The sequence below is a fragment of the Calypte anna genome, chromosome 5A, assembly GCF_003957555.1.
Source record: "Calypte anna isolate BGI_N300 chromosome 5A, bCalAnn1_v1.p, whole genome shotgun sequence".
NCBI lineage: Eukaryota > Metazoa > Chordata > Aves > Apodiformes > Trochilidae > Calypte > Calypte anna.
In genome coordinates, this window is record NC_044251.1 from 37,205,414 (window position 1) to 37,223,704 (window position 18,291).

Sequence of the window (18,291 nt, forward strand, 5' to 3'; positions counted from 1 at the left end):
CCAAAAAACCAAAACCCAAAACACACACATACAAAAAAACCAACCTGAAGCAAATTACTTGCAGCTGTATTTGGATTACTTTCATTTAATTTCTGAGAATAAAAGTTGAGGATGTCTCCACACTGCAGCATACATAAACACAGGCAAGCTTGCATGCTAGAGATTGTGGTCTGAATATATCTCTGCTTTAAATTACTAAAAAGGTCCCAACTTTAAACCTTGTAATAAAACGTGTACATGCAAACAAGAACAGGTCTTAAAGTAACTGACATGGTGACCTGTGCTGCCACAGCTAATAGAAGACTAGCTGTGGCTACACAGATTAGGGTTATGTGTTTTATTGTTGCACAGACTTGCTCTTAATTCTCAGGGGACTGATTTATAACACAGATTATTTCTGTAATATACTGAATAGTATAGACTTTCACACCATATACTGAGGTATTACATAAACATTTTGCTAGCTCTAGGCCAAAGAACCTGTATCTTGCAAAGCAATCTTGGTGTTTTGCAAGCTGGAGATACTATGTCAAGTGCTGTGAAAGCAAGGAACTGTCAAAGGCCATTACCTTTGACAGGCAGGCAACCACACCACAAAAAGCAAACAGATCAACAAACAAATGCTATTTCACATTGCCACCAGCTGCTGGTTGCAGACAGGAGGCAAAAGGACAAGAAGAGATGAATACAGCACTGCCATGTGACCCCTGAATGAAACACCCCAGCAGCAAAAAATGATGTATTATGGCTGCATGGCCCTATTTGTATCATGGACATTAGCTCTGTCCATCCACTATCCCTGTGTCAAAGACTAACAACAGCTCAAGCACAAACTAAACTTTTTCCATTTTTATCTTTAGGTACTGGAGGAAAAGAACTCAACTGTTGCTACCCAGAACAACTTTCAGATCTAATTTCTGCAGAAGGTTTTCTTGTGCAGCAGCAGAGAATTCCCAGCAGCAGAGAGTTCTCAGCAGCAGGATCCCCAAAGGGCCCAGGTCACCAAGTGCTCAGCAAAGCAGCAAGGAGACTAAACAAAGCAGAGCCTTGGGAAACACTTAATGGCACTAGGCAGGGCTCTGTAGGTCACATGGTAACACATAATCACTTGGAAAGGGCTTCTATCTTTTTATGGATCTGCTGAGAATTACCCTGTGCTTTGGGTATAGTAGCACATTTGCCATCATCAGATGTTGTAAAGGTACATGCAATAAAAGAGATACTCGGGAATTAATGTCCCATCAGCTCTGTCTCCACATGATTGCCTCTGATCACAGGGTAAAATTTACCAGCCCCACTATTTGAAATAATACTTTTAATTTTCAGTCGGATACTCTGCAAGGAGACCCAGCTCGGAAGAGATAGAATTAAACATCTTGAGGAAGAAAATAAAAAGCAAAATTTGTCTCAATGGTGGTGTGCAAGAGCAGTGAAAGGACTTACCAGGTGGCCTCTTAATTGCAAGGTTCCGGAAATTACTGCCTTTGATCATCTCCACCGACAGCCGCCCCGTGGTTGCGTTGTACAACAATCCCACGAGCAGCTCTGGCACCCCTCCATGTGACAGGGACTGTGTTGAGGATGTTCTATCACTGTGAGAGATTGCTGACAGACTAAGCTGAGAGTCTGCACTCTGCAAAGAAAGAGCACCGAGTCTCATCAGGACATTCACCACCACGCTCCCTCCCTTTACTTATAACTTGTAGCCTTGTTTAGTAAGATCTCTCTTAAGAAATGACAGTGACTAAGAATGAATTGTGATGGGGGAGCAGAAGAATCAGAGCATCACTTTTACAAAAACACAGCTCTGGAACTCTGTGTAATGTGTTATCACTAGTGTAAATCAAAGTCTCTGAAATAAGCATACATCCTGCTACATCAAATGCACAGTAAAACTCCTTGACAATGAGACTTGGATGGAATACATTTTGCAGTTTGGTTGTCAGTTTGTTTGGTCATACAATGTGCATTTTCTTATTTTCATTCCTTGCTCCCTTGATGCTCTACCCCCTCTTTGCCCAGAGTATGATGTTTTATTCACTTCGTGTGCACAGCCTCTCACTGAGCTTTTTGTAGACAATGAATCATGGCAGAGCTCATCTACACAAATTGATTGGCATAGCCACAGCTGGATGTGCACAGAAGATTATGAAGCAGCATAGCTAGGTCCTCCTCACATGACCCATCTCTCCTCTTCCATCTGTCATGAAAAGGGACACTACTAAGCATTTCTGGTAACATGGAAAACTTCACAGTGCAGAGATCCACAAGCTAGAAGCTGCTGCCAAATGAGGAAGCTGTTTCAGTGGCAGTAGCACAGGTCCTCCAACACAACAGTGGTGCACAAGAATGACTGTTCTTGTTGAAATTAAGACAATTAATTAGCCTTGGTGGTTCCAGGACCAAACTATAATTTCTGCATGGCACAACATTTGATGACTTGTGTAGATGTACTACATCTATGTGATTTTGTGTAAGGTTGCTAGCTGAGCTGCTGTTAATAAGGCAGAGCTTTGTGTAGGGAAGACAAGCTCTGTTCTTCCCCTTACTTATGCCTTTTTAAGTGAGAGCAAGACAGATGCATGTTAGCAGCCCCGAAGGAAAGACATCAAGTACAGCTAGTCCCCATTCACCAGATAAACAACTTTACAGACTGTATTTCTTTCATCAAACTTACACTCAAGTTACTCCTTGGCTCCAAGACCAATGTCACCTTCACTTCTCCTTCCCAGCTGATGTTGTTCAAGTAGAACAACTGCTCCCCCATCATCTTCTCTCCCATCATCTTCTGTACCGCATAGAGGCGGAAACGAACGGCGTGGCTGCTTAACTCCTGTGGCTCCAGCTTACTGAAAGTAATTTTATCATTAAATGTGGGGATGGGTCCTCTCTGAACACTTGTCTTTCCCCTCTGTTTCTTGCTTGGCATCAGGACTGTGTGCACTTGCCAGGTGTTCACACCACTGCGGTCTTTGTCGGGGATATCTCTGGCCTCCAAAACAGTGATTATTAGCTTTTGGCTTGAGGCTTTGAAGTTGAAGATGACATCTAGATCACCACATTTGCAGATGGGCTCATGAGCACCATGATGAGCTGGTTCTCTATTCACTTCATCACGTTCCTGAAAAAAAAAAAAAGAAGAAGTAAAACCTCCACTGGAGTTCAACTGCCTCTGTATTCCCATCTCTTAAAAAAAAAAAAAATTATTCTCCTTACTTGTGCTAGCAAGTGTAGGAAGCTACTCTGCAAAAAAAGGATCCCACTGTTTCTTGAGAAGTCAGTGCTAGCTGATTGCCTGATTTTGTACAATATTCCCCAAAAAATCTAGTGAAAAACAGCACTTACTGAAACATTTCAAACAAAAGTTTCACCAAACTGTTGATTCACAAAAATTCCACACATGGAAAAACTAAACAAAGGTTTGTTCTATATTTTGATCATGTCAGTTTTGAGGAATTAATAGAACTTTTTTGTTAATTTGAATTTAAAAGAGAAAACTTATTCAGCTACTTTGAACATTCACTGAAATTTTTTCAACATGTTTTGGGTTTTTTTTAACATTATGGAAACCAAATAATTCAGTCAAACCTGCTGACTTTTTGGATTTTTGATTTTGTTCTGCTGAAAATTAAAAAAATAAAACACTGTGTCCAAGTTGATGGGAGGGAAATCAGTACGTCAGAATTTCTTTCAGAATGGAAATTCCATTCTAGATGCTACCCTATAATTCAATACTTTTCCTAAAGCTAAAGCAATTATAATTGAAAAAAATCAGTCTGATTAAATACATATTGATTTCTTCATTCCATTTTTAAATCTCCCAAGAGAAGAATTTGTTCCTTCTGTTCAGTTTAGATACAAATACATTCAGGATAAAAACTCAAAATAAGCAATCAAAACCTGTGCAGACCAATTCATGAAACCTCTTACTTTTTTAAAACAAAATACATCTTAATAAAACAAGATAAAAAACCACGGATGATTACCTTTTCATGAGTGGGTGCATGCATTTCTGTTCAAAACTGTTTTTTTATCTTAGAGCTAGAATGTGCTTCATATGATAAAGGGGTTGCTATAGTGATCAATGATTTGTATTTAAACATGAGTATACACAGTGCTAGGAAAAGATTTTCAGCTAATAGCCAGAAGGTGAATTAGGGCCTGTCACTAGAAGTCTGAGTCACCCTCCTCCTCAAACATTTATCCTCTTTCACATTTCAGTACTTCTTTTCAACATAGGAATTCTCTTGTTTAGAGTGGAGATGATAGGACACAGGACCCCTGGTATAAATCCCTTCAGCAGGACCTAGGCTGGTGTGTCTCAAACAACACTTCAGACGAACTTCAAAATTCATATCTACTTCCCATCAATCTCTTTTTCAAGTGCTCATCTGGTGAAACACCAGCTTTTCATATTTTTATAAGTGATTAAGGGATTCATACACATGGCTAAGTCCATGTGTGCATGTCAGTGATGGAGACCTCCAGTCACACACCTTGCAGAGGGAACATCCAAGTGAGAAAAAAATCCCCACTTGGACAGCACATGAAATGACTTGGTTGCCCATAAAAATGCCTTTCTGTATGAACAGCAGGCTGCAAAGACAAAAAGGCAAGGCAGGCCAGGTTGCCTGAAGAGAACATGATGTTATACAAATGTTAAGTGCTGCAGTGTGGCTGTCGAGTTATTTCTGTCTGATTGATGAAATAATATTTAAGAAGGAAACATAATGGGATTGCACTCGATTCATGTTTCCCACCACATGTTCATCCCTCTCCACTTTCATCTGTCTATTTGCTACTGAGGAGCTGGAAGCAAGGCACATTTGGGAACTGATGCTAAAGTGTGGGGACAACTGTGATTGCAGCAGAACATGCCTGAGCACTGGAATGCAAGCTCCTGTGCACCATCATAAACCCACAGGTAACAAGATCTAAGAGGCACTCTCCTGCCCCAAAAGGGATGAGTATCTCATCTTCTGGCAGCACATAGGGCAAACCGAAGGTCAGTGATCCACTCTTTGACAGAACAGCTAGAAGGGATCTGGATTTCCATAAACTGTACTATTATAGCTGTGGCCACATCCACCACAGAGAAAACTGCATGAACTGGAGGGGTAGAGATATGCCAGCCCCTCTGGCAGTGACCTTATTGCGGGCATCCAAGCTTTAGGGACCTCATGGGCTGGCCCTTCCAGAGATCTCTGTGCTACCTAAGACAGACTTTCAACACATGAAGATTATGGGTGCACAGCCTTCTTTCTGTGGAAGACAGAATTCCCTTTGGCTTTTTGGAGCTCAGCTGGGGCTACAAGCCCTTTGTGAATGCATTCATTATACAGACATTTAAACCAGAACCAAAGGAAAGTGTGGGGTTCAGATACTTCATCATTTCTTTCTTTCCCTCCTCCCAGCACAGTTGTTGAAATATCAATCCAAGTGCAGTGATACTGTGTGTCTAACCCACTCATTCAGGACAGCCAATATACACTTCCCGAGGTAAAATAAATCCATTTATGACAGCAAAACCTGAAAGAGCAGCTAATTATGGACAAGGCTTGAAATGGTACTTGTGATGCCACTGCAGGGGCATAAAATTACCATTTTTGTCTTTAAAGAGAGGTCCTCCGAGTGGAGCATATAAGTGCTTGGACATTCTGGCATGTCAGAACATTTAGTTCCTGGAATAAAAAGTCTTTCATTAAATCACACAATACCTTTTAGATGAGAAGCTGCTAGTAGTAGATAAACTGGGACTTGGGCATATCTGCCCCCTGATGCTGTAACCATTCTTTGCACTTTTAAAACCTATATACTGGGAGCAAAACAAGAGCTGTATTCCAAGGAAATGTAAGAGGATTTGGGAGACATTGTGGCACATGTGAATCACAGCAACGTACATCAGATGTGGAAAAGAAGAAATGAGCCTCAGATGGGCCAACAAACAGCACAAACAGCAAAGAGAGGGCAAGGCTGCCACTGCAAGGAGTTCCCATGTGTCATGTAGTGTTCTGTGGGACTGCTTTGTGCAGCAACCAAAATACCTGTTCAAAATATCCCTTAGGGCCGAAGCACATGCACTAAAAAGCTGTTTTCCATCTCCTTAACTGGCTGCAGGCATCATGCTTCGAGGAAAGGAACCTTTCCTGCAAGGCTTTGTTGCTCAGAGTGTGATGGAAGTGTTAATTCCCAGAGCTGGAGAAGAGTCTCTTTTAACTCAGACACAGGTTGTGACCTTTGTGCTGTTCTTTTAATATGTCTGATGCAGTCTGACATTTTTTCAGAAATTTAATCTTGTGGTAAAATAGTAATGAAAACCAACACATCAAGCAGAAAGATCATAAGAGAAAAGGGGGATGCTAAGTCATCAGGTGTTTGCAATGCCTTAAAATCTGCAGTGCTTTCCTGAGGCTTCAAAATAAAGGTACAGAACTAAGGGAAAGCAGAGATGCTCTCAGGCTCTCCTTCCCCAGATGGATGCTTGCTACCCATGGGGACCAGACTGATGGTCACTTGGCCAAGGCATGAGCTACCCCACCAGTTACCTCCAGCTTTCCAGATGCTTCCTATTGTCTGAGCTATAGAAACCACTTGGAAAAGAGGCAGAGACCCCAGTGCCCACACACTGTTTCCCTAGACAAACACCCTGCTCATACAACCCATAACACAGCCCTGGGCCATTGCTAAGTGATAGTAAATGCTGTCAGGCAGCTAATGGCTCCAGTTTCAGCTAAAAGATTGCAGTCAGGAATCAAGCAATAAAAAAGCTTCTCTGAATGAATTTTAGTAGCAAGAGCTGAAATACAAGAAAGAGGGGAAACACATAGAGATGGGTATATGTTCCTGCACACAAGAGTGCTATTATCTCGTGCTGAGCTGATCAATTTTTCACTTCATTTCTCCCCTAACATTTTTTGGCCCCCAATATCCTTCAAAAGCTTAACACCATGTGTAATAAATGACCACTTGCCATACCTCAGGACTCCAAGCTGATGGGCTGTCAGTAGCATCATTTACTCCAAATCCCTGGCTGTTAAATGGTATCTCCATTTCCAAACCTCCTTCCGTGGCTTGCTGGTTAATGCCATCAACAATGTTGGACTCCATCATAGGCCCTTGACACTGCCCAGGTCCCCTGCTCACAACTGTTGTTCTTGAATCACCAGATCCATGGTCATCTTCACCATAGGAGAGGTTGTCTTGGCAACTCAGTTGGCTCAGTCCATCCAGATCTAACAATTTTCAACAAGAAAATAAATTCAGAGAATAAATTCTTCCCCCCAGAATGTGTCTTTCTCTGCTTTTTGTTTGTTTGTTTGTTTGTTGGTGTTTTGTGGGTTTTTTTGTTACTTTTGGGGTATTTTTAAAATCTCCATTGTATTCAAGAGAGTTTCTACTTCTGAGTGCTGCAGCACTGAGCTTATAGAACAATATATCCTGTGTAAATCAGAATTTGATGCTGTGGATGTGGCTGTTGCTCACCCCATCCTGAACTGTGAAATAGGTTGCCTTCACTTGAAGAAGTTAACCACCAAATGCAATTACCAGTGGAGTGTTTGGGAAATTCAAAGGCCTTGGGGCTGCTTTGTGGCCCCAGAGTAACATATTCCAAAGAAAAACAGGTCAGACCGATTTGTGAAAAGCAGAGCATAGGCCTGAGCAACAGGTTATCAGCTATTTCCTTCTGTGCAGGAGAAGGAGGAAAGGACAGGAGTTAGCATTGCCCTCAGGAGGTGGTGCTGGTAAGGAAAGGAGTTTCACAGATAACTGAGAGCCACCCCAACCCTATCATCCAACCCTAAGAGCTTGGTGTGCATGACCAGTCCTACAAGCTGGGAATCTCCAAATCCCATGTTTGGGCTAAATCATCACAAGAACAACTGAGGGAAGATGTTTTCCCTAATTTCCTGCCTACTTCTATTTAATTCATCTGATCCTACACACTTATTCCATGGGCTAAAGCAAGGTTTATTAATGAAAAGAAAATAAAATAATCTCTGGGTCAGACCCCAGATTCTTTCTCTGCACTACTGAAGTCTCTCTTCTGCACACAGAACACTTTTCTCTACTTGAAGGCACCAGTGAGAAGTCTCTGGGAAGAGCAACACAGATAACTACATGTGCAGAGACAGATGAAAATATCACAATTTGGCACTGAATGTGTTCTGTAAGTACTTTCAGAAAAAAAACAGGGACCTTCCTCCTCCTAATGCATCTGACACTAAGGCTTTCTTTAGGAACACAAAGAGATAGATTTTGCTTCCATTTCTTTCAGATAAGCAAGGAGGAGCTTCAGTGAAAGAAAACAAGTTGTGCTTCCAGACAGCTGATAACAGTAATGAAAACAGAATTACTTCCTTTGCAAACACAGGCATTTGGGTTTTAAAGGTTTCACAGAATGGTTGAGATTGGAAGGGACCTCTGGAAGTGATTTTGTTCACCTCCCGATGCCCAAGCTTGTTTATTCTCAGACTCATAGGTTTATTCTCAAGCAGCTCATTCCCATAGAACAATCTTTCTTTTTTCCAAATTTGGCATCCAACTCAAATCTTTACAAAATAGTATTAATTCCTATGTTAAACAGAAAATAATTAGTTTGCTTTGGTTTAGACTAATCAATGTTTTCATTGCCCAGCTGATAAATGAGAGAGGAAACCTCATGACAAGAGAAGGCAGAAGTACTCAGCAACTTTTTGCCTCAGCTTTCACTGGCAATTCCTCATCCCACATCTCTCAAATCCCTGAATCTCAAGGCAGGATCTGGAGGAATGAAGTCCCTTCTATGATAAGAGAAGATCAGGTTTAAAATCTTCTGTGGGACTTGAACATACTCAAGTCCATGGGACCTTCTAAGATGTGTCCTGGGGTCCTAAGGGAATGAGGTGATGCAGCTGGCTAAGCCACTCTCCATCATACTTGAAAAGTCCTGGCAGCCAGACAAACCTTCAGTCACCAGAAAAAGTGGAACTCCACACCCATTCTTCAAAAGGGTAAAAAGAAGGACCCTGGGAACTACCAATCAGTCAGCCTCAACTCTGTGCCCAGTAAGATCATGGAACAGATTTTCCCAGAAGATATGTCAAGGCATGTGGATGACAGGAAGGGGATTTGACACTGTCAATTTGGCAAACCCTGCTTGACTAATCTGGTGGCTGCCTACATGGAGGGACTCAATTGGTGGATAAGTGAAGAGCAAGAGATGTCATCTAACTTGACTCCTACAAGGCCTCTGCATGGCCCCACAGAACATCTTTGTCTATTTATTGGGAGATCTGGAATTGATGAATGGACTATCTAATGGGTAAGGAGTTGGCTGCAAGGTCTCATACAAAGAGTTGCAGATAATGGCTCGTTGTCCAAATGGAGATCAATAAAAAGTAGTGTCTCTCTGGGGTAAACACTGGGATTGATACAGTTCAATATCTTTATTAATGATATAGATAGATGGTGGGACTGAGTGCACCCTCAGCAAGTCTGCACATGACATCAAGCTGAGTGGTGCAGTTCATACACTTCAGGGAAGGAATGCCATCCAGAGGGACGTTGACAAGTTTGAGAAGTGTCCTGTGCAAACCACATGAAGTTCAACAAGGCCAAGTTCAAGGTGCAAGGTCCTGCACATGGGTCAGGGCAAACACCGATATCAGTACAGTCTGGGGAATGAATTGTTTGAGAATAGCTCTGCAGGGGTGGACCTGGGGATACTGGTGGATGAAAAACTGGGTATGAGCTAGAAATGTGTGCTTACAGCTCAGAAAGCCACCTGTATCCTGGGCTGCATCTAAAGAAGCATGGCCAGAAGTTCCAATTTAGTTCTCCTCATCTCCTCTGCTCTTGTGAAGACCCCATCTGGAGTACTGTGTCCAGTTCTGGGGCCTGAAGCACAAGAAAGACATGGACTTGTTAGAGCAGGTCCAAAGGAGGGCCATGAAAATGCTCAGAAGGCAGAATCACCTTTAGTATGAAGAAAAACTGAGACAATTGTTTAGCCTGGAGAAGATAACATGTCAAGAGGACCTTACTCTATTTTTCAGGACTTAAAGAGGGCTATAAGACAGATGGAGAGAGATATTTCACAAGGGCCTGTAGTGATAGGCCAAGGGGTAATGGTTTTAAACTAAAAGTGTATAGATTAGGTTGGATACAAGGAATAAATTCTTTACTAGTGATGAGACACTGGAACACGTTGCCCATAGAAATTGTGGATGCCCATAGAAGTTGGGAGTGCTCAGAGTCAGGTTGGATGGGGCTTTGAGCAACTTTGTCTGGTGAGTGTCCCTGACCATGGTAGAGGGGTTGGACTAGATGATCTCTAAAGGTCCCTTCCAACTCAAGCTATTCTCTAATTCTCTACACATACCCTCTGTCTAGAACAGAAATACCAAATTTTTCTGAGTAGGAGAAATTCTGGTTTTGGCCTTGGCAGCAAAAATGCTGTTTCTGATTCATCCCTGCTCCACAACAAATAAACAGATGGATAAATAAATACAACAACACAACAACAAAAAGAAAAAATGACAAAGGGAATGAGAATTATACTCTCAAAACATTTCTTGAAGGTGTGCAAAAGTCCTTGCCTCTCTCCTTGGCTGTTCTTTCAATGTAACAGCTCAGACATCAGGAGAACAACTTTATCCCCTTTCTTCAACTATGAATGATCTCATATTCTCTCTTCCAGTAAAATGCTTCAAGCATGGGCACTTCAACTGAGAAGTCTGAGAGCACCTCACAGCTTCAAAATTATGGTCCTCTTTTGAGATGTGGCAGATGGTCCTTCAGGAGGAAAGAGGGAACCAAATTCAGATCTCTCAAATTCCAGGTGAGTGCTCTTCTCAGTCCCTTCTGAAATGTAAAAGTGACCTCTCCTCTGCATCCTCTCATCTGGCAAATGTAGCCCTGAAACTAATAGCCCTCACTGGGTAGCCTCTGCCCCAAGCTACAATTTTTGAGTGTAGGTAGAAAGTAATCTGGTTTTTTTGCCATTACTCCCATTCTTTTTCTATAAAGTCAGAAAATAGAAAGAAGTAAACATAAGAAGCTAAGCAAGAAATGTAACAACAGAAATGCCACAAATTTACTGAGACTGAATGGGTACAGGCACTCCTTAAGGCATTTAATTAGCAAGCCAATGTCTAATACACATTTTAAACAGTGGGTCATCCATCAAAGCACACACCACACAGCAGGCTTTCAGAATAAAATGCTACTGTAGTAAGAAATTATCCTCACACAATTGTCTTGTGGTTTTGACTCCTGCTGGGATAATATCTAGATCAATAATAGAGGAATTTTCAAAAAACTACATTAAAGCCATAAAAGTCTATTCATAACAGGAGAACTCCAGAAATATATTAATAGAGCAACCCATCTCTCTAAGACTCAGGCACAAAATGAATGTGTCAGGAAGGCAAATGTAGCATTCAGGGAAAAGAAGGGGAAAAAGTGATTCACCAAAACCATTCAGTGAAACAGTCTGGCTTTTTCTTTAAAATTAAAGTAGTTTGGTAGGAGATAATGGCTTATAAATACCAGTATTAGAGGATCATTGCAGGTAATAGCCCAACTATACAGACTAGAACAACTACACCTCTCCAATTTCATCCATTCTAACATTACATTCACACAAAAAATGGTCAAAACAGAAGTTCTTCATGTAAAGGAAAAGGTCAGAACAGTAAAATGTCTGTAATTTACCTGAGAGATCTTTAAGGAAGAAAATGTCAACTGTCTTATGAATACCTGACATGAATAAACAGCACAGCATCAGGGATTTATGTTGAGACAGCATTATCAAACTATCTGAACTGTAATTAGCCAAGAGTTCCTGCAGAGCAATAGCAGCCAGTTCTAAAATGAAGGGCAGACCAAACTGGACAGCAAAAGAATGATGTTTTCTTCAGCCCTATGCTCAACTTTTCCTGCTGTGTCATGTGTACCCATAAGCCCAGGAGACAAGGGGAATACTTTGAAACAGAAACCACCAACAAATAAAAGTCTGGATTCAAGTTGGGAGAACTTGAATGAAGAAACTGACTTTTGTCAGAAGAAAGGATGAGCATCAGCTCTAGCAGATACTGGGATATGGCAGTATCTCTCTAAAGATACAAGGAAAGCTCAGCACATCAGACACTGAAAATCAGGCTGGAAAATACTGTGAAGTCCACTCTCACAGTAGATAACCTACAGTATATTTCTTATTTTTTTATTATTCACAATATTTCAGTTCAATGAAGCAGTACAATGTGCTAAAAAATGTCCTGAGCAGCCCTATCCATTCCTAAAATTCACTGCCAAAGTTAAAAGATGAAGCCTAGTAGATCTTGCTAAAATAGGCCTATTTAGTTCATTGGTCAGCAAGAAATACCCAGATGAAAAGTTTTATATGTGCCTTTGCTCACTGAAATGATGTTTGCTCTGTGTTTTTGCAAGAAAAAGCAAGTTTTCTTAGGTATGGTCCAGAGGAAGAGAGGACTTGAAATCCTCCTAGCTATTAGGAATTATTTTCAAACCCCTCTTCCTTAAAGACAGTAGCAGCAGCAAAAATATGAATTAGTGGGACTGGAGCATTTTTATCCTCATACAGCAATAATCCTCCTGCCTGGGCCTTGGTATAAGCCCAGTTCCAAATGACTCTGCAGTACCCTGACACCACATGTTGCTTCACACAGAATCAGACCAGACACAGGGAGACCAAGTAGTGTTCCTGCCCCTGGTTATTTTGAGATTAGCCATCAAAAAGTGCTTTAAAAGTTCTCAGAACAGCCTCAAAGGAGCAGAATCATTATCTAATTACAATAAATCTAAACAAAAATGGCTTGTAAATTTTAAGGGTTAAAGAGAAGGATGTTAAATTTCAAGTGACATTACACAATCAGGACAAGATAGTTTAATTTACCACATGCTGGGTAATAGCCTAAAAACTCCACCTTTCCAGAACTAAAATAAGCTTTTTATTAGCAGGGTGATTTGCAGAGAGGCTGTGGGGAGATCTGGCATTCAAGCCATTCAGGTCCCCAGAGCATCTTCCAAACATTTCCTGCCTCCAGAGTGCACTGCTCTTTCCAAGCTCTGCTCAGGTTACTACAAAGATTTTTAGCAGGTCAAAAGTTAAGGCTGGACAAGTCCAAAAAAGTGCAGCCTGTCATGCCACTGATAACAGAAACAGGGGATCAAGCAAAATCTCATGTAAGAACATGATATGAGACTTTGCTGGATGTCAAACCTGGGTGGGATAAAAGGTATTCAGGATTCTCTGAGATGCTCAGCTTCACTGTATGCCTAACTTTCTACAGGTTTCTCATGCTGTAAGAAAAGAAAAATATCTGATGTATGAGTAAATGGTCTGATAAGATAATATGAGAAGAAGTCTCAGGTAGAGTGTAAAGATGGTCTGAAAGAGCCATGATCCAAATCTGGACTCAGGACTTTTAAAAGATCCTTCATCTTTCCCACCCAGAATTGTTCCTCAGCTGGCTAAGGAATTTTAATATTACCTCTGAAAAGAAAAGTAAGATCAGCTCTATACCATGCTGTGCCAGAAGAAGAATTCAGTGGAGACCCATCATCTTGAAATGATCACTCTAATCTGAGGGTGCATGAAAATCAAGCAATTGTATTTCAAAATTAAAACAACCTATGGAACAAAAGAACCAAAGGGAACTTCCATGGCTCTTCCCACTTCTCCAGATTCCAGAATGTGTTCAGACCAATTTTCTAAGTAGCTGTTTCATCTCTGTTTGTATAAAAGAGTCATTACATTAGTCCATAGAAGATCATAAAACTCTTCCCTTCTCTGCCATAAATTTTTAGTTCCTGTCACTGTCTGACATTTGGCATATGGGCTGGCAATTGGTGCAACATAACTCATTCACTGTTCACCTTGTGTTTGTAAAGCTGTTACAAAAGCAGACATTCAACTTGTGCTGAAAGGTTTGCTAAGAAATTACTTGAGTGCCACAGACCTAAAATAATAAGAGCAAAGTCCTGCAGACTTTACTCTGGCAAAACTGGCAATAAATTCCATGAAAATCCCTGGATTATGAGCCAGAATTCAAAAGCCATGTTCAGTTAATGGAAAGAGTTATGTGGACTTGGATCAAGCAGGACTTCGATCCAGACTCTTCCTTCTAAATATCTTAGAAATAAGCTGTAGGTAACCAAGAAGTAAACCAGGTTTAGTTAGAGAGAAAGCAAGATTCAGGACTTGTTCTTCACAACGGAATAACGTCTCCACTTTAAAGCTACAGATCTTGAAGACTACAATTTCTTCAATCTTATTTCATGCAAACAGCACCTTTGCATTTAGATACCTCTGTACTGTATTCATCACTGGAGAACAAACAGCTGAATTTTGGGGTCTATGCATCCCCTGCTGATATTGCTTTATTAGATAATTCTGACCAAAAACATTGTGAGCATGACTCAGAGATCTCAAACTGCTTCATCACCTCCCCATCACTGCATGAAGATGCTGTCTGTTCTCCATCCTCCCCATAAGTGTCTACTGGGAGAAAACCACAACTCAGGCTTCAGACACTCTCCTGCCCTTGGCCAAGAAGCCAGATGGACACAGCATGCTTCTAGCTCTCAGATGGACCTTCTGGGAAGAAAGAGACAACTGGGGAATGAACTTGAGAATCACTTGCTTCTTCAGCCTCTGGAAAGCCTGTGAATGTCATGCTGTAGCAGCAGCATTTATTAGAACTTGTACAACTCTGCCTGTTACCCTGTTCTTTTTTTATGATGAATATATTACACAGAACACAAAGTCAGGCACAACACAAACAGAGAAGCACTTGTAAAAAACATCACAACTGCAAAGCCAAAGTAGTAAGCAAAGGACTTGAAAACGTGGTCGTGCTTCCATGCACCCTCAGCTTTTGCTAGGGTGGAGAGGAAACACCTTGCCTGCAGAAAAAGCAGTTTGGATGTAACCAGCTCTGGTTATACCATGAATACATAAATACAGCATGTGGCCAACAGACACTGCCAAATCCATCTGCCAGCAGCAGCAGAACTGGGGAGACCAATGTAAATTGTAACTTTTAGAAGAAGATGGGCATTTGAGCACTTCCCTGTGAGCACCCTTCCCTTGCTGCTACCAACATATGCTTTGAATAGGAGAGGACTGCACCCTCATCAGAGCATGAATACTTTCTAAGGGGTGGAAGGAAGGGTCAAAAGAGACTAAATACACTCAGCCTTGCTTTGTCAGGATGAAAAGGTGTGTCAGAGGCATTTGCTGACGCCCAGGCCATCAAGGAAGAGGAAGAGCAGGAGGGTTTGACCCAGTGGTACAGACAGAGAAGGGAGTGGTGGGGACAGGGAGCAGCCAGTGTGTGTAGGTAGAGGTGTGTGTACACAAGTGTGAACAGGCTCAGCTCAGTGTGGACAGTCTGCTGCTGGTTCCTGAGCATGAAGTATACAATGTGGTTGCCAAGGCTCAGGCTGATAATTGCTATGGCAAATCCAAGCAGCTGAACAAATGAGCGTTGCAGAGGAACAGGTAGAGGGCAGCTTTCTCAGGGATGCTTGTTTGGCAGGGAAAACACCTTTTTTCACCTCAAATCTCATATCAGCTGGCTACAGGTCAGGAAATCTGTACCTGCACAAGAAAGCTGGGGAGGGACTTTTTATAAGGGCATGTAGCCATAGGAAGAGCAAGGAGGCTGTGAAGGGATCCAGCACAAGTCCTGTGAGGAACGGCTGAGGGAGCTGGGGGTGTTCAGTCTGGAGAAGAGGAGGCTCAGGGGAGACCTCATCACTCTCTACAACTCCCTGAAAGGAGGTTGGAGCCAGGGGGGGGTTGGTCTCTTTTCCCAGGCAACTCTCAGTAAGACAAGAGGGCATGGACTTAAGCTCTGCCAGGGGAGGTTTAGGTTGGATATTGGGAAGAAATTCTTTACAGAGAGGATGATCAGGTATTGGAATGGGCTGCCCGGGGAGGGGGTGGATTCTGCATCCCTGGAGGTTTCTAAGAAGAGACTGAATGTGGCACTCAGTGCCATGGGTTGGGAACCACAGGGGTAGTGGATCAAGGGTTGGACTTGATGATCTCAGAGGTCCCTTCCAACCAGGATGATTCTGTGAGTCTGTAACAAGGGTCAATGGCTTTAAAACCTGTAGAGGGGAGATTTAGGTTAGACATTAGGAAGAAATTCTTTCCTGTGAGGGTGGTGAAATACTGGCACAAGTTCAAGGCCAGGATGGGTACAGTTTGGAGAAATCCGGTCCAGTGGGAGGTGTCCCTGCCCGTGACAGAGAGGGTGGAACTAGATGACCTTCAAGGTCCCTTCCAACCCAAACTATCCCATGGTACAATATCATAGAATTATCATAGATTTTGTATGAAATTATATGAACCGGATCCTGCGTTTTACACACTGTGTTAGGTCTATTAAAAATGTGCAGTATAAACTTGATGACAACTGCTATCACTGCTCCATAAATTTTCCTGCTGCTGCACAGAAGTCAGCACTCACCTCCTCAGGCAGAGAGGACAGAGCAAGAAAGCTGGCTGTACCAAAGCAAACTGCTTCTCCCTTCAGCCCAGCAGAAACTGGTTTTTTCCATGCTCCCACACTGGTAGATTTGACCCTCTGGTCTCATTTGGCACAGTTGGATATTAAGCCTGCAGTTCCTTGTAGAAAATTGCTTTAAACTAGAGGAAAAGGCTAAGTGTTTCTATTCTGATAAAAATGAAAAAGGTTTTAGACATTAGTTTGTAAATGGTCAGTGACCAGCTGTCATAAAAATGTATTATTTTTATGTAAGCTGGTAAAAATTTTTTTAAGTTCTTTTTAAAGAAAAAATATCTCAAGTTGTAACAACCCTATGGCCTAGATGGTCTATGATCTATTCAAATAATCAAAACAAATAAAATTAAACATTCCTTTTCAGCCAGCTGCACTGTCAGTTCCCTACCTGCAGCTTGTACAATCTCTACGAGATTAATTTAAATGCTTGACAAATGCTGCAAAGTTTTATTTGTATGTGTACATCTTTGGGGCATTTAAGATTAAAAATTGAAAAATTTTCCAGTATAAATAAAAGTCCACTTTTCCCTCAAGCAGATTGCCAAAAACCCTGAGTAAAGTATCATCTTTAGTAACTAAGCCACATCATTCACCATTTTCTAAAATAACTGTAACATTAAAATCCAGGGACAGGAGGCTGTAAACTTCTATAAATGCACATTAATGAGTAGTAAAATTCTAGTTACTACAAGAAAGTGCACAAAGAGCACAAGAATGGAGCACTCCTGTGAGGGCATTCCCCCAGGTGACCTCCATGCAGTGCCCTGCAGAGCCCTTCTCCTGGGACAGAAGTGGAAGGGTGAAGAGATGGGGGGGTGGAATTTGGCCTGGTTTGATATATTAATGGCCACCTGACTTTGCCTTCAACTTTGCAAATCCCCAGAGCATCACTTGTTATGACACTGGATGCTATTTCCTGCTAGCATTTGGAAGCATGTAGGCTAATTAAACGGTGGCACTGGGGAATCTGTAAGCAAATGCTTGCTATCTCTGCTGCTAAATCTCTGCCTGAACAGCAGACAGCTCCATGTCAACTTAATATCTCTGTATTAATAAAACTAACTTTACCCAGGGGACAGAAAAATGTTCACCGTTCAAATACACAAGTGTCCTGCTTAGGAAAGGACAAGAGGGAAACAATTTTCTCTGTCACCATGGAAACTTAAATAAAGGACCCATGATTACAATCTAATTTCTGGAAAGATAATGAATACATCTTGAGAACTGCAGATGTTGTGTAGCATATACATAATTCTAGCAACTTCGACTCAATTACTTCTATGCAGCATCTGTTTTACAAACAAGCTTCCCACTACTCATAAGAAGGCATGTGGGATTTTTTTTTCCCCAGAGAAAGTGGAGAAGGAAGGAGGGTGACCTCTTTTTCTGGCAAAGTATTTCAGACTACCACTATTTATTCAGAAATTTCTAACATGCAGTTAGTTACAAAGTTAGCTTACAGGCATCCAAATACAGTAAGCTAAAATGCATGAAATAAATAATTCAAGAACTCTCTGCTGTATTGCCAAGTACAAAGAATAACTTACCATTTGTTCAAAGCTTATCCAAGGAAAAAAAAAACAACAAAACAAAATACATAGTGCAGGTGTAAATAAATAAAATAAATATAGATGTACTGCATGCATCCTGTGTGCCTGTGTGTTGAAAGAAAACAAAAACAACCAACAGTCATTTTGGCTGAACAATGAAAAGGTCACAAATGCTGAATTTCTGCTCTCCTACACATTTAATACTG

General features: G+C 41.5%; 1 protein-coding gene across 1 annotated transcript in view; it reads right to left on the bottom strand.

The window, feature by feature from the left end:
* SYT16 (synaptotagmin 16) overlaps nt 1–18,291 on the bottom strand; it is a 38,953-nt gene that overhangs the window by 9,530 nt on the left and 11,132 nt on the right. The window contains exons 2-4 of the mRNA XM_008501041.2: nt 6,976–7,232; nt 2,678–3,121; nt 1,444–1,633 (exon numbers count right to left, since the gene is read on the bottom strand). Coding sequence (XP_008499263.1) covers nt 1,444–1,633; nt 2,678–3,121; nt 6,976–7,232 — 891 coding nt within the window. The remainder of the gene's footprint in view (nt 1–1,443; nt 1,634–2,677; nt 3,122–6,975; nt 7,233–18,291) is intronic.